We start from the raw sequence: 14,977 nt of genomic DNA, 5'->3' as shown, positions 1-14,977 counted from the left end.
AGGGAGTGGATGGTGGTGCTGCTGGGACTGAGTAGAGAAATGAATGAAAGGATGACTGAGGCTGTGAAAGAGATTCTGGAGATAATGTGGCGTGCTAGATGTACGGACAATTAGACTAAAAAATCCTGCTCTTTTTTTTCCTTTGTTTTCTATGTGCCTTTCTTTTGTCGTCTACAGGAGCTGCCGATCCAAAGGCCCGGGCTCTGGAGTGATGCCGAGTCGCCTGTAGCATCAAGATCAAGATCCTTTGGTATTACTGTCACTGTGACGTTTGAAAGTAGTGGGTTAGAATATCGTTTCCTTCTGCTGTATTTTGCGCTTTATTACATCTTCTCAGTGGCTGATGTAGTGTGGTGGCTGTCAGAGGTAATGTTACATAGAGGTAGGCCTGAAGAGAGAGAGAAATGTGTGTGTGTGTGTGTGTGTGTGTGTGTTTGGGAGGGGGTGGTTATTTTTCATGTGGTGTAGTGAAGGTGTTTGAAGGTTCTGTGTCACAATTACTCACAGTTTACCTGGTGAAGGACCCAGTAGGAGTGTAGCTCACCTGCTTGGCTTCCCCTTATTGCTACGGTCAGGCAGTCTGGACAGTAACACATGGAAAACTAAAGGGAAAAGCCTAATTCTGCGGGTACGCCAGCCTATAAGGGAAGAAATGACTGGAGATGAAATGTAGGAAGAAAGACAGAGTTATGTACCCTAAGCAGATAAGTTTATATATATATATATATATATATATATATATATATATATATATATATATATATATATATATATATATATATATATATATATATATATATATATATATATATATTTTTTTTTTTTTTTTTTATTTATTTTAATATAAAGATATAAAAGAATTATCTGGACTGATAATGGAGGATGTGTGGCTCCAATTTAGCAGCCCAGTCATTAAATAGACTGGCTGAGTGTGGTTTGTTACTTTTATGGGGTTTCTGCCACCTGGACACACCTAATACCTTAATCTAACCACTACAAGAGATGTTTGTGATGTAGATGTCACACATGGTTGGCTAATGTGGTATCACCAACATGACATATAGAACTAGGTATAGTCCTAACATCCTAAATTAAAGGCTAGGGTCGGGTCAGGTAGCAGGACGCACCTGTTTACATCGTTGTCATATTTCCGCAAGAAGTTGCTATGACTTCTATTCTTCCTCCCCATATCTGCCTCTCACTGCTGCTCTCCACTCCTTCCCTCTTCTCTCTCTCTCTCTCTCTCTCTCTCTCTCTCTCTCTCTCTCTCTCTCTCTCTCTCTCTCTCTCTCTCTCTCTCTCTCTCTCTGTTTATATTTCTTTGCCTCCTTTGATGATACTTTTTGATGCTATTGTGCCCATATTAAAACTTTGACATTATTTCCACAGCAGCCAAAATCTCGGCGCGTTTTTTTTAAAAGGTTTCGCCGATAGGCCTAAATCCTCACCTGGGGTCACTCAGGAGGACATGACCCGGTCTCATTCAGTCGCCCTGAGTGTTGCCACTCGGATAAGTTTTAAAATATTTATATTTATAGAGAAACCAATGTATTTTCAATTTTCATACTATCAGGTACCGTACGACGGGGTAATTTGGGACATTCGCGTTAATTTGGGAAAAATGATTTAATTTCATTACCGAGTTAATATGATGTTCTTAAATTCTTAAAACCTTTATTTTAGGACCTGTAGAGGTTAGGATACAAAATTCCCAACATTTTTTCTTTAATCAAAATTTGGCAAAATTTAAATGCCCTTCCAAAGGCTGCTCTTTAAATCAGGACCTTTAATCCCACCCTCTGCATGAAGGAAACACTTCAGTTCTTCTACACTACTTCTAATATAGCTACACACCTGAAACTTTGAGGCCAGAATCCTTGTCCTATGAGGTAAGTTTGCAGATATGTTTTATGGATCTGAGCCAATAAGTTTTTGCTAGAAATACCGCACATTAGACACGGGGTAATTTAGGACGGGATTACGTAAAAGCGCTTTTCTTAGATTTTTTAGTATATTTTGAATATGAACTGTACAGTAACACAACTTTTATGCTTAATCCAATGTTATATGATTCCTACAGCCATAGAACAAGGTAGTTCAAAGCTTGTAGCCTTCAAGTATCCAGAAAACAAAGATATATATGAAGCCCATTCTGATGACATTGTGCTTAAATTAGAGAAACCAGTGATTAACAAAGGCATTCATTAATTTTGAAAACTACTTTGGCAAACTGCTGATGCGTTAATTGTGTGTGTGTGTGTGTGTGTGTGTGTGTGTGTGTGTGTGTGTGTGTGTGTTTGTGTATGTATGTATGTATGTATGGATCCCACCGCTGCCACTAATGTAAATCCCACTCTTGACACCATTTGTTATTACTGTGTATGTGTGTGTGTGTGTGTGTGTGTGTGTGTGTGTGTGTGTGTGTGTGTGTGTGTGTGTGTGTGTGTGTGTGTGTGTGTATGTGGATCCCACCGCTACCACCAATGTAAATCCCACTCTTGACACAATTTGTTATTATTATGTGTGTGTGTGTGTGTGTGTGTGTGTGTGTGTGTGTGTGTGTGTGTGTGTGTGTGTGTGTGTGTGTATTCACCTAGTTCACCTAGTTGTAATTTTACAGGGCCTGGGTATCATACTCGTGTGGCCCCGTCTCCATATCTACACACATCCAACTTTCCTTTAAAACTATGCACACTCCTCGCTGACACCACCTCCTCACTCAAACCATTCCACACCTCCACACATCTTTGTGGGAAACTATATTTCTTCACATCCTTCAAGCATATTCCCTTGGCTATCTTTTTACTATGCGATCTCGTAGTTCTATTTAAGTTTTCCTCTCTCAACATCATTTGCTTATTATCCACTTCATCCAGTCCGTTCAACAGTTTATAAACCTGTATTAAATCTCCTCTTTCTCTTCTTTGTTCCAAGGTAAGCAAATTCATTTCTTTTAATCTCTCCTCATAGGTCATTTCTGCCAATTCCGGAACCATTTTTGTTGCCATTCTCTGCAATCTCTCCAACTTCCTTATATGCTTCTGCTTTATATGCTTGTGTGTGTGTGTGTGTGTGTGTGTGTGTGTGTGTGTGTGTGTGTGTGTGTGTGTGTGTGTGTGTGTGTGTGTGTGTGTGTGTGTGTGTGTGTGTGTGTATATGGATCCCACCGCTGCCACCGATGTAAATCCCACTCTTGACACACTGTGTGTGTGTGTGTGTGTGTGTGTGGGGTATGTATTTTTTCTCTAAACATCTGATATATATTGATTTGGTCTGTGAAAAGATTATTTGTATTATGTTTTTTTCCGTTATACAGGTACCCGCCCAGATTTACCCCAAAGTAAGGGGTAATTCGAGACAGGCATTAAAAAATTGAAAAAAATATAAAAAATATTCCTTTCATTTTGAAAAGTTTTGCCAGGTTAGCTAGTCCTATAATCTGTAATCCAAAGGAATAAAATGTTTATTTTCACATAATTTGTTCATTCATTATCCCAAAATTACCAAAAAAATGTCCCAAATAACCCCATTGTACGGTAATATCTTATAAAAGTATAATTGTTACATTACCTATCCACCTTACAACTCCAGTGAGTTAATAAAGTACACAAAGATTTTAAAGCAACACTGTAAAATATTTATGCCACACTTCTTCTGCCTCATGTAAATACCTTATGGCTAATAAGTTTGTTTTTCTTTGATACATCATATTGGATTTGTCATACATTCATTAATATGAATTTACTTTTTTTTATTTTTTTTTATTTATTTCTTTTTACGTAGGGAAGAGGGCTAGCCAAGGGCAAAAAAAAAGAAAGTTAGATAAAAGCCCACTTGAGCGCTGGCTCTTCAAAGAGTACAAAAAGTGCTTGTGATGCTTTTTATATGTATCACAAATGTTACTCATCGTGGGTTTGGGAAACATGGCAACGCTGTACAGAGGTCCAGCCATGCCCTTGACCCCACCCTGACCTTTAATCTGGGATAGTTTACCTATACCATCAAAACTCTATACTGTATAATTTATTTTTTTATTCTGGCCATTCCACAATATATTGAAGTTGAGCTTTAAATTGTCTTACGGTATCAGAATTACCACCCACTGGAAGATCCTGTATATTCAGAACCTTTTTATCTTTTTATTTATTTTTTTTTTGTTTTTTTTAAGTGGTGAATGCAATTATCATTGTTTAGTTTTACATTTTTGAAAAGTGGTTATCAAATTGATCATTTACATATTTAGATTAATTGATTTCCAAAGACAGCAGCCACCTACTATTTATAGAGAACACAAGCTTCCCATAATGCATCAAGGTAAGATGAAAAATAAATAAAGAAATATTGCATGGAACTTTTTGAAGTGCATTGTATCATTCTCAGGGAAAGGAAACAGAACAGTAGGGGAAGTCAATGATGAAAATTATGACTTAATGTAGTTAGATGAAACTAGATGATGAATATCGTGATAACATAAGCCTCATCTCCTGAGGTTAATTCTTACATGTTAGATAAGATGGTGGTCACAGAATATCATGCAATATATGTATATATCAACTTTTGGAAACTTATTAAAGCAAAGAGAGAGAGAGAGAGAGAGAGAAGGTAGGTTTGTAAATATTAAGACAGTCAGGAATTCTGAGACCTGACAATAACTATGTAGAATATGGGCCCTGACATTCACCAGCCACACTCTGCCTATTCCCCACGGAACCGGTTCCGACAGTTCCACTACAGTCCTCTACTGACCAGAAGTGGGAATTGGGGGGTGGTGGAAGCTGCATCCATTTCCTTCCGCCCTTTGCTGCCACACTGCTTCTGATGCTTGATTTGAATTGGTGGTGGGATCTAATTTTGCCCATTATTTTATTTTATTTTATTTTATTTTATTTTTTTCACACCCCACCTTAAAAGTTCAGACTATTGGGAAATTTGAATTATCAGTCTTTAGATTAATATACTTTAGAGAAGAGGTTTAGATTAGCAACTTCATATTATCCAAATAGATCAATAATAAGACCATCTGGAAAGATATTATCATGGAGTGGCCTAGTGGTCTATGTTGGAACCAGTACTATACATTGTTTATATAATTGTTTTATATCTTTTGACAGGTTTTCACAGTCTTGGTTATCCATCCTGTTTTGGTGAATTGGCTGCTAGTGCTACCTCAAACCAAGTTAAAGGAGGATGAGTGAGCACATTGGCTGTCTTGAGAGTGAAGAGATTGGAGGAGAAAAGCTTCAAGTGGTGAAGGCTGCCCTCCACACTGCCATGAGCAGGGTGCTGGCAGGATGGAATGTGTCACTGCTAGCAGCGTAAGATTGTCATGTTGTCATGGGTTGTGTTAGGGTGACTATGTATATGATAGGATGTATACATCACATGTACATAGTATTGTACTAGTTATTCTACACTCATCTTCAAGTTTAATTCAATGCTGTGAAGCAGATCTGGAGTATTGAACACCTTACCTGGCCATGCCCTTGTAGTTCTCCAACACACATACACACACACACACAAAACCAGTACCAGTAAAATGAAAAAGAGCTGAGGTGGTTCCCATATATAAGAAAGGAAGGAAGGAAGGACTTTTGAATTACAGACTGGTATCCCTAACTAGTGTAATGTGCAAGATGTGTGAAAGAGTAATAAAGAAACAATGAATCAAGTTCCTTGAAGACAACAAATTTTTATTAAATAGACAATTTGGTTTTAGAAAAGGTCGGTCGTGTGTAACAAATTTACTGACTTTCTACTCTAAAATAGTTGATAGAGTACAAGAGAGAGATGGATGGATTGACTTTATTTGGATTTAAAAAAGGCGTTTGGTAAAGTGCCACGTGCAAGATTACTGTGGAAGTTAGAGGAGAAGGGTGGCTTAAAAGGAAGCACATTGAGATGGATGGGAAATTATTTGAGGGGGAGAGAAATAAGGATGGTAGTTAAAGATATGAAGTCCAAGTGGAGAGCAGTAGGAAGCGGAGTGCCACAGGGGCTAGTATTGGCGCCAATACTTTTTCTCATATATATAAACTACATGCCAGAAGGAGTGAACAGCTGCATAAATCTGTTTGTGGATGATGCAAAACTGTGCAGAGTTATAAAGCAAAAAGAGGATTGTGAAATACTGCAGGAAGACCTAAATAAGATGTGGAAATGGAGTAAAAAGTGGGAGATGGAATTCAATGTGGACAAAAGCCATGTCATGGAAATGGGAAAGAGTGAAAGACGACCAGTGGAAATCTGTAAGATGGGAGATGGAGTAGAACTAGAGAAAGTAAAAAAGGAAAAGGACTTGGCAGTGACGATGGAAGAAAACAATCAACCGGTAAGCCATATTGATAGAATTTTCAGAGAGACATAATTTGCTAAGGAATATTGGATTAGCATTTCACTCTGTGGACAAAGAAATGATGAAGAAATTGATAAGTACTATAATAAGACCCAGATTGGAATATGCAGGAGTTGTGTGGACCTCCCATAAAAAGAAATACATAAGGAAGTTGGAGAGACTACAAAAATTGGCTACAAGAATGGTTCCAGAATTTGAAGGGATGACATGAGGAGAGACTAAAGGCTATGGATCTACCAACCCTGGAATAGGGAAGGGAGAGAGGGGATCTGATTCAAGTTTATAAATTGATTAACGGAATGGATCAAGTGGATAATGAGAAACTGATCCTGAGAGAAGTGTATGACATCAGAAGCACAAGATCACATAGTGAAAAATTGAGGAAAGGAAGATGTCTGAGAGATGTTAAAAAATATAGTTTCTCACAAAGATGTGTTGAGACATGGAACAGTTTGAGTGAGGAAGCGGTGTCAACAATGAGTGTGCATAGTTTTAAAGAAAAATTGGATAAGTGTAGATGTGGAGACGGGGCCACACGAGCGTAAAGTCAACTCTCCATTAACATAAGTTTGAATATCGTGATTTTGATTTAGCATAATTTGATATTTAAGGAGATACGATTAAATAACGTGATTTATGCAATTTAGCGTGAGTTAACTCAGCTCAGTGACGCCATGCACACCCACGCTGTTTCTGATTTTGAATAACACAATGTCTCCAGGAGCATAACCCTCTCATAAATCGAGTTGACTCTGTGTATATATACATATATATATATATATATATATATATATATATATATATATATATATATATATATATATATATATATATATATATATATATCTGTGTGTGTGTGTGTGTGTGTGTGTGTGTGTGTGTGTGTGTGCTTTTGAATACTGTGGTAAGAAATGTAACTGATAACTTTAATTTTTACAGATGTTTTCCATCTTTGGCTGTTGACAACAAGGATTTCATTGAAACTATAAGAGTCAATATTGTTGAGGTTGTGGAGAAAGCTCTACTTGAAGATTTTGATGAAATGATTGATGAAGATATTGTCAAATCTTTAGAAGAATTTAGCACTGCTGTCAAGGACAGTTGTGTTTCTAAAGGCACTGTTGCTTGGAGGCCAACTGGAGATCCCAAGCTTGACATGATGGCACATGATGCAAGGGTAGGTAGACATGTACTGTACCATGTTGCATTCTTGAGCTGTGCTGATGATATTCCTGTGCTGGGAAGGAATAAGCTGGCCACACTTTTCTGACATAACTGCAAAAATATTTCTGATAATTTCCGTATGTAATAAGAGCTGACTGAAAGGGCAGAGGGATGTATATTTTTATCTGTTATGAAGAAAAGCTTGTCCATCTACCTGTCTTTAAAGAGAACCTTAGCCTAATATATAGTTCAGCCTACTTATTCCGTGAAAAAAGGAGGGGCATAATTGAGACCACACACACACACACACACAAACACACACACACACACACACACACACACACACACACACACACACACACACACACACACACACACACACACACACACACCGGCCTGGTAGCTCAGTGGTTAGAGCGCTGGCTTCACAAGCCAGAGGACCGGGGTTCGATTCCCCGGCTGGGTGGAGATATTTGGGTGTAGCCCCTGTTCACCTAGTAGTGAGTAGGTACGGGATGTAAATCGAGGAGTTGTGACCTTGTTGTCCCGGTGTGTGGTGTGTGGCTGGTCTCAGGCCTATCTGAAGATCGGAAATAATGAGCTCTGAGCTCGTTCCGTAGGGTAATGTCTGGCTGTCTCGTCAGAGACTGCAGCAGATCAAACAGTGAATCACACACACATACACACACACACACACACAATAATTTTTTTAAGACTAAATGAGAAGTACCTGTTTAATGTTCTCTTTCTCTTCATTATTTACAATGCAAAACTGGAAGTAAATAAGAAAGTAAATGAAATTCTTCTTGTTGCTCTGTTTAATATTCCTCTCATACTTATTTTTGTCTGTTAAAAAATAAATTCTCATTTTGATTACATGATTAAGAACATTACTAGTCTTTAGAATTTTTTTTTTCTTGACATTTTCAGGTACTCTACTATGAAAAGCAGCACATTTTGGAATCCCTCAAGCATGCCAAGTTGGTAACCAGCAAAGCAGAAGAAGCCATTAAACAAGGCTACAAGAAATGCCATGAAAACCAGAAGTAAGTTGTCTGAGTTTTTTCTTTTCATTGAATCACAACATAAGGTTGTGTTGTGTTTGGCCTTATTAAAGACAAACTTTCTCTACTGTGACATTCATGTCACCTCTACTGTATCCTGCCACAAATCTGTACATCTTGAAGAATCCATCCACCTGTATCTCTCTCTCTCTCTCTCTCTCTCTCTCTCTCTCTCTCTCTCTCTCTCTCTCTCTCTCTCTCTCTCTCTCTCTCTCTCTCTCTCTCTCTCTCTCTCTCTCTCTCTCTCTCTCTCTCTCTCTATCTATCACACACACACACACACACGGCCGGGTAGCTCATTGGTTAGAGCGCTGGCTTCACAAGCCAGATGACCGGGGTTCGATTCCCCGGCCGGGTGGAGATATTTGGGTGTGTCTCCTTTCACGTGTAGCCCCTGTTCACCTAGCAGTGAGTAGGTACGGGATGTAAATCGAGGAGTTGTGACCTTGTTGTCCCGGTGTGTGCCTGGTCTGAGTCAGGCCTATCCGAAGATCGGAAACAATGAGCTCTGAGTTCGTTCCGTAGGGTAACGTCTGGCTGTCTCGTCAGAGACTGCAGCAGATCAAACAGTGAATTACACACACACGCAGAAACACACACACACACACACACACACACACACACACACACACACACACTGGAAGTCGGACTGGTTGGTGGTGGAGAGTGGAGTCCCACAAGGCTCAGTGCTGGCACCAATACTTTTCCTTGTATATATTAATGACATGCCAGAGGGAGTAAACAGTTATATTAATTTGTTTGCGGATGATGCGAAGTTGTGTAGGTGTGTGAAGAGTGAAGAAGATTGTGAAATTTTACAGGCAGATCTGGATAAGATTTGGGAGTGGAGCAAGAGGTGGCAAATGGAATTTAATCTGAGCAAAAGTCATGTGATGGAGATGGGGAAGAGTGGAAGACGGCCAAGAGGGTCATATAAGATGGGTGAAGAAGTAGTGTTGAAAAAGGTGGAAAAGGAAAAGGATTTGGGAGTGATAATACAAGACCATGGGCAGTTTGAGGCTCATATTGATAAGATGTTTGGAGAAACGTATAATTTGATAAGAAATATTGGATTAGCCTTCCATTATATGGATAAAGATATGATGAAGAAATTAATTAGTACGGTAATTAGACCAAGATTGGAATATGCTGGAGTGGTTTGGTCCCCTTATAAAAAGAAGCATATAAGGAAGTTGGAGAGATTGCAGAGAATGGCAACAAAAATGGTTCCGGAATTGGCAGAAATGACCTATGAGGAGAGATTAAAAGAAATGAATTTGCTTACCTTGGAACAAAGAAGAGAAAGAGGAGATTTAATACAGGTTTATAAACTGTTGAACGGACTGGATGAAGTGGATAATGAGCAAATGATGTTGAGAGAGGAAAACTTAAATAGAACTACAAGATCGCATAGTAAAAAGATAGCCAAGGGAATATGCTTGAAGGATGTGAAGAAATATAGTTTCCCACAAAGATGTGTGGAGGTGTGGAATGGTTTGAGTGAGGAGGTGGTGTCAGCGAGTGCATAGTTTTAAAGGAAAGTTGGATGTGTGTAGATATGGAGACGGGGCCACACAGTATGATACCCAGGCCCTGTAAAATTACAACTAGGTGAATACACACACACACACACACACACACACACACACACACACACACACACACACACACACACACACACACACACACACACACACACACACACACACACACACACACACACACACACACACACATATTGGATTAGCATTTCACGACATGGACAAAGAAATGATGAAGAAATTGATAAGTACTATAATAAGACCCAGATTGGAATATGTAGGAGTTGTGTGGAATCCCCATAAAAAGAAACACATAAGGAAGTTGGAGAGACTACAAAAAATGGTTACAAGAATGGTTCCAGAATTTGAAGGGATGACATATGAGGAGAGACTAAAGAGAAGGGAGAGAGGGGATCTGATACGAGTTTATAAATTTATTAACTGAATGGATCAAGTGGATAATGAGACACTGATCCTGAGAGAAGAATATGACATTAGAAGCACAAGATTGCATAGTAAAAAACTGAGGAAGGGAAGATGTCTGAGAGATGTTAAAATATATAGTTTCCCGTAAAGATGTGTTGAGACTTGGAACAGTTTGAGTGAGGAAGTGGTGTCAGCAAAGAGTGTGCATAGCTTTAAAGAAAAATTGGATAAGTAGATATGGAGACGGGGCCCTACGAGCGTAAAGCCTAGGCCCTGTAAAACTACAACTAGGTAAACACACACACACACACACACACACACACACACACACACACACACTCAACTCTCTATTAATGAGAGTTTGAATATTGCAATTTTGTTTTAATGCGACTTGATATTAAAAAAGATACGATTAAATAACACAATTTATTCTATTTAACACAGTTTAATTTGACTCAATGACATCACATGCACCCATGCTGCTTTTGGGGGAACTGCATTGAGATGCTCTCAGCCGGATTCTTAAACAATACCTTCCATCTTCAATTGAAGGATACTGTCCGGGAGAAATCAGTATTCTTAAGAAAGAATGCTACTTTCCCACAGCTTGAGAAGGTGACTATCAGGCAGGATTTACCTTCACCGTGAAGGTGAACTAAGACCCATGTCTTCATCATTACCTACACATAAATTTTATCTAAATACCTATTATTTATTTAATTTTTGTGATCTAATTGACTTTAGAAACATGAAAATTTATAGGTTATTGTTAAAATAGCCTACTTTACAAAAATTGTGATTGCAACCAAATCCAGGGGTGGAATCCATGAAACTTGTCAGTAGTGCATCAATAATAACAAAGCCTTAGCTAATGAATAGGTCTGAGGAACAACAACAACATCACCACCACCAGCACCGATCACCAAATCTCCATCTCCCAAGTTTTCTTTCAGAATTGTACTTAGCTTATGATCAGTTGTGTCTTTATTGATCAATAAGTATCCATTTTTGTAGATAGCCTTCTTCCCATAGTGTGCACAGTTGAAGGAGGTGGGGATTCTCTCCCATGTTAAGACTACATTATATGGCCATCTGTGCTTTTATTTAGAAGCACTTTTTCCTGGGTCACTAAGTTTATTAATAAATCATGCTCTGGAGCAGTAATAGGGCTGGTTCTCTTCATAAAACTTCCCATGTTGCCTGTGGTGGAATGGAGAGACTGCATGGCCTGGACTGCATGGCTCAATCAGTTGAGTTGATGGTAAACAAACACTGCTGCCAACGACCACCAAATTATACTCGTTTTATTTTGTTAAATGTACTAATAATAGATGTATGAATAAGGGATAATGTTCTAGGCATATAAAATCATATGACAAATCATGTTGATTAATAATTTTCTAATTTCCCAGACTAGAAAGATGTGCAGGTGAGAGCGTGTGTTTTTATTGTTTTCTTGACCTATTGATGTATGATTTTTTTTTTTTTTTTTTTTTTTTTTTTTAAGGTTTGAATAACAAAATCCCAAGAAGAGGTAGATTTTTTCCAGTAGCCAGGAACATAAACCCCCTATTACCATTGTTTTTTATGGGAGAAAATTATGTTTGAATAATGCGACGTCTCCAGGAACATAACCCTAGTGTTAATCAAGAGTTGACTGTATATGTATATACACACACACACAATGAGAAGTATCTAGTGATATTGCCACCAGCATGGATGAGCATGTGATGTGATGTAATGTGATGTGGTGTGGTGTGGGATGTGTGGAGAACACTGTTGGTGTATTTCCAACATATCATAAAAGATTATTAATATCACTGAACAGTGAGATAGAGTTGGTTTAATAGTGTCTTGTCATGGGTGTCCACTTTAATCGAAGCATCATCCTGGTGTGGATGTCGATAGGTTGTGTATTTAGTCACCGTTTCATTGCAAGCTTCAGAATCCCAGGCTATAACTATGTATTCAAGCATTGCCATTGTATTTAGAAAAATATATATATACTTTAGGCATGGTGCAAGAGTTATAAGTTTGTTTTTTTTCTGTAAAGTGTAACATTTTAAAATTTCAAAACTTTTTTACTTACAGGGAAATACAAAAGAATTTATCAGTCGTCAATGAACTTTTGGAGACATCTCAAGCCATAAATGAAGGACATAACAGTGGCTTGTGCAAAACAGTGTTCCTAAGGCCATCAAATTGAAAAGTCAGGAAAATAATATATATATTGAATGTCAAAGTATTATGTACAGCTATCTATCTGTAAGAGAGGCTGCATTCACTCAAGCCACTTTTTGCAGTCACTGGTCATTATAAAAAATAGTTGGTAAAAAAAAAATATTGTGTGTCAGGTAGCAGCATGAACACATGCATGCCCTTGGTAGCTGCCACAAATGATGTGAGTGACATGTGGATCTCATGGAAATAGCATGTCTGCTCTCTTTGTAAAGATGACACAGTAAAATGCAGAAACTACTACGTACTTGATGCACCTCATGCTTAGTTGTAACAGACAATTACATGGACTATTTCACACATTTTTGTTTAGTATTCTTTTGATTGTATTATTTATTGTGCTGGTTCCTTCGCCACCTCTGTAATCAATTTTTTTTCTTACTGTCAAAGAAATGTTAAGGTATTCCTGCCGTTCATGGAAAGGAGGAGTGCGTGACACTGTGACAGATAGGACGAGACAACGTGAAAGCAGCAGGAAGCATGCTAGGTGCGTGGCAGCTATAGGTACTAGTGGCTCGTGAGCCATTTGAAATAATAATGGTTCCTATTGCTGGCCACTGTGACTGCCCAGAAGCCACATAAATGTATGTGTTCTATTTTTGACTATTTTGTTGTGGTGGTCACTGGCCACAAAATGTGACTCATGTCAGTGCAGCCTACGGCCTAAGTACTCATAAGTGCCAGATATTTTGTTAAACGTAGGAACAAACATTTGCAGCATTCTTGCACTCCAGGTCTGAGGATTTACTTGACTCATAATTTTTCCTTTTACACTTACTATTTTTTACACAGTGAGTTTAAGCTTACTATTACTTGTTATGCATTTTTCTGCTTCATTCCGTTTTGTGTTGCATACTTCTATCACTGATAATTTTTATTATTCAATGAATGAGCTGCTCTCTGTGACAAGAAAAATATTGAAAAGAAAGGCATGTTTTGTTTAAATACTGAGAATAAAGATACAACTAAAACCATTTAATTTGTGCAATCATGTTGCCATCCTCACGTCCAGAGACACTCATATAAATCATGTGCATGGCAAAGAGTGGAACTTTTCAGTGGTGGTGTAAGATCTTTTACCATTACCAATTATGGGTAGGACAGGTAGGTATTATTGCAGCAATTTATCACAGTAATGATATCAGGTTATCAGTTACCGATGACTATTTTTCCTGCCTTATCAATTTATTGATATCACTAATACTTTTAGTTTCAAACTAGAAATATCAATATATATATATATATATATATATATATATATATATATATATATATATATATATATATATATATATATTTTTTTTTTTTTTTTTTTTTTTTTTACATGAACATGTTAAAGTTTTAAACTTTCAAAATCAAATGTAGATAGTTATTTTATTCAAAACAACACTTTTCATTAATAAAGAGAAAGAATAAAACATTGAACTTGATGTTTTTTTCTAAGATTTTCTGAATTTTCTAAGATAAAGATAAAAATAAATTTGGATTAATTCATTTTTAGAATTTGAAATATTAATATAATTACCACTAGTATTCAAATTTTTGACTTATCAATTCAATAATTATTGGTTATTGGGCAATAAATGTATCACCAGTTATTGATTATCAGTTATTGCTGATACGATTATCATGATTAATTTGTTAGTTATGATAATTTTTTTTCATTATTGTGGCCAGGGACACCACAGCTAAAAATTTTCAAGGGTCAATCAAACATTGGGTCTCATTTCATTACCATTTTTTTCTTTAGCCATCTCTGAGGTCTGTAGTGTGTGTGTGTGTGTGTAATAGTAATAATAATAACAATAATAGTATATGGTTTATTAGGAGTTGCAGTACATACATACTGAAAATATACGTAGTGGGGGGATGGGGCGCTTATGTCTAGTACAGTAATACTCCGCTTAACGAACGTTCGTCTGACGAATTTCCGGTTTAACGTACTATATAAAGTTAGACCAAAAAGTCCGCATAACGTACAACCACATCCGTTTTAGCGAATTTTCTGGGTTTGAATTTGCCGGGTGAGGGACCAAACGCAGCTTCGCTGTGATTGTCTGGCTCCCCGCCTGTCTCTAGCGCTCCTGGAGCTGGATCCAAGATTCTTTAACAACCTCAGAGCAACCTCCTGCCGTGAAATGGCTTCCATGAACGCTTGGAGGGACAGTGAAGAAATAAAGCATGTTCCCTAT

General features: G+C 37.7%; 1 protein-coding gene across 3 annotated transcripts; it reads left to right on the top strand.

The window, feature by feature from the left end:
• Positions 1–237: 237 nt before the first annotated feature.
• LOC123518962 lies at positions 238–13,759 on the top strand. 3 transcript variants are annotated; one of them, XM_045280041.1, is made up of 5 exons: positions 238–366; positions 5,112–5,315; positions 7,292–7,529; positions 8,447–8,562; positions 12,639–13,759. In XM_045280041.1, exons 2-5 carry the CDS (start codon positions 5,188–5,190, stop codon positions 12,751–12,753), a joined length of 597 nt encoding a protein of 198 aa, XP_045135976.1. In that variant the 5' UTR covers positions 238–366; positions 5,112–5,187; the 3' UTR covers positions 12,754–13,759. The 3 variants fall into 3 exon arrangements, with proteins under 3 accessions (XP_045135976.1, XP_045135977.1, XP_045135978.1); XM_045280042.1 differs by having other exon boundaries at positions 246–382; XM_045280043.1 differs by lacking the exon at positions 238–366 and adding an exon at positions 524–669.
• Positions 13,760–14,977: the final 1,218 nt, after the last annotated feature.

The sequence above is a fragment of the Portunus trituberculatus genome, chromosome 44, assembly GCF_017591435.1.
Source record: "Portunus trituberculatus isolate SZX2019 chromosome 44, ASM1759143v1, whole genome shotgun sequence".
NCBI lineage: Eukaryota > Metazoa > Arthropoda > Malacostraca > Decapoda > Portunidae > Portunus > Portunus trituberculatus.
The sequence above is the reverse complement of the archived record's forward strand: the minus strand, read 5'-3'. Positions and strand labels throughout refer to the sequence as shown.

Excerpts from the sequence above, each read along its gene's own strand:
- LOC123518962 (XM_045280041.1), top strand. The coding sequence starts at position 5,188 with ATGAGTGAGCACATTGGCTGTCTTGAGAGTGAAGAGATTGGAGGAGAA. Across the intron at positions 7,530-8,446 it reads TGATGGCACATGATGCAAGG|GTACTCTACTATGAAAAGCA; the intron begins GTAGGTAGACAT and ends TGACATTTTCAG. Across the intron at positions 8,563-12,638 it reads AAATGCCATGAAAACCAGAA|GGAAATACAAAAGAATTTAT; the intron begins GTAAGTTGTCTG and ends TTTTACTTACAG.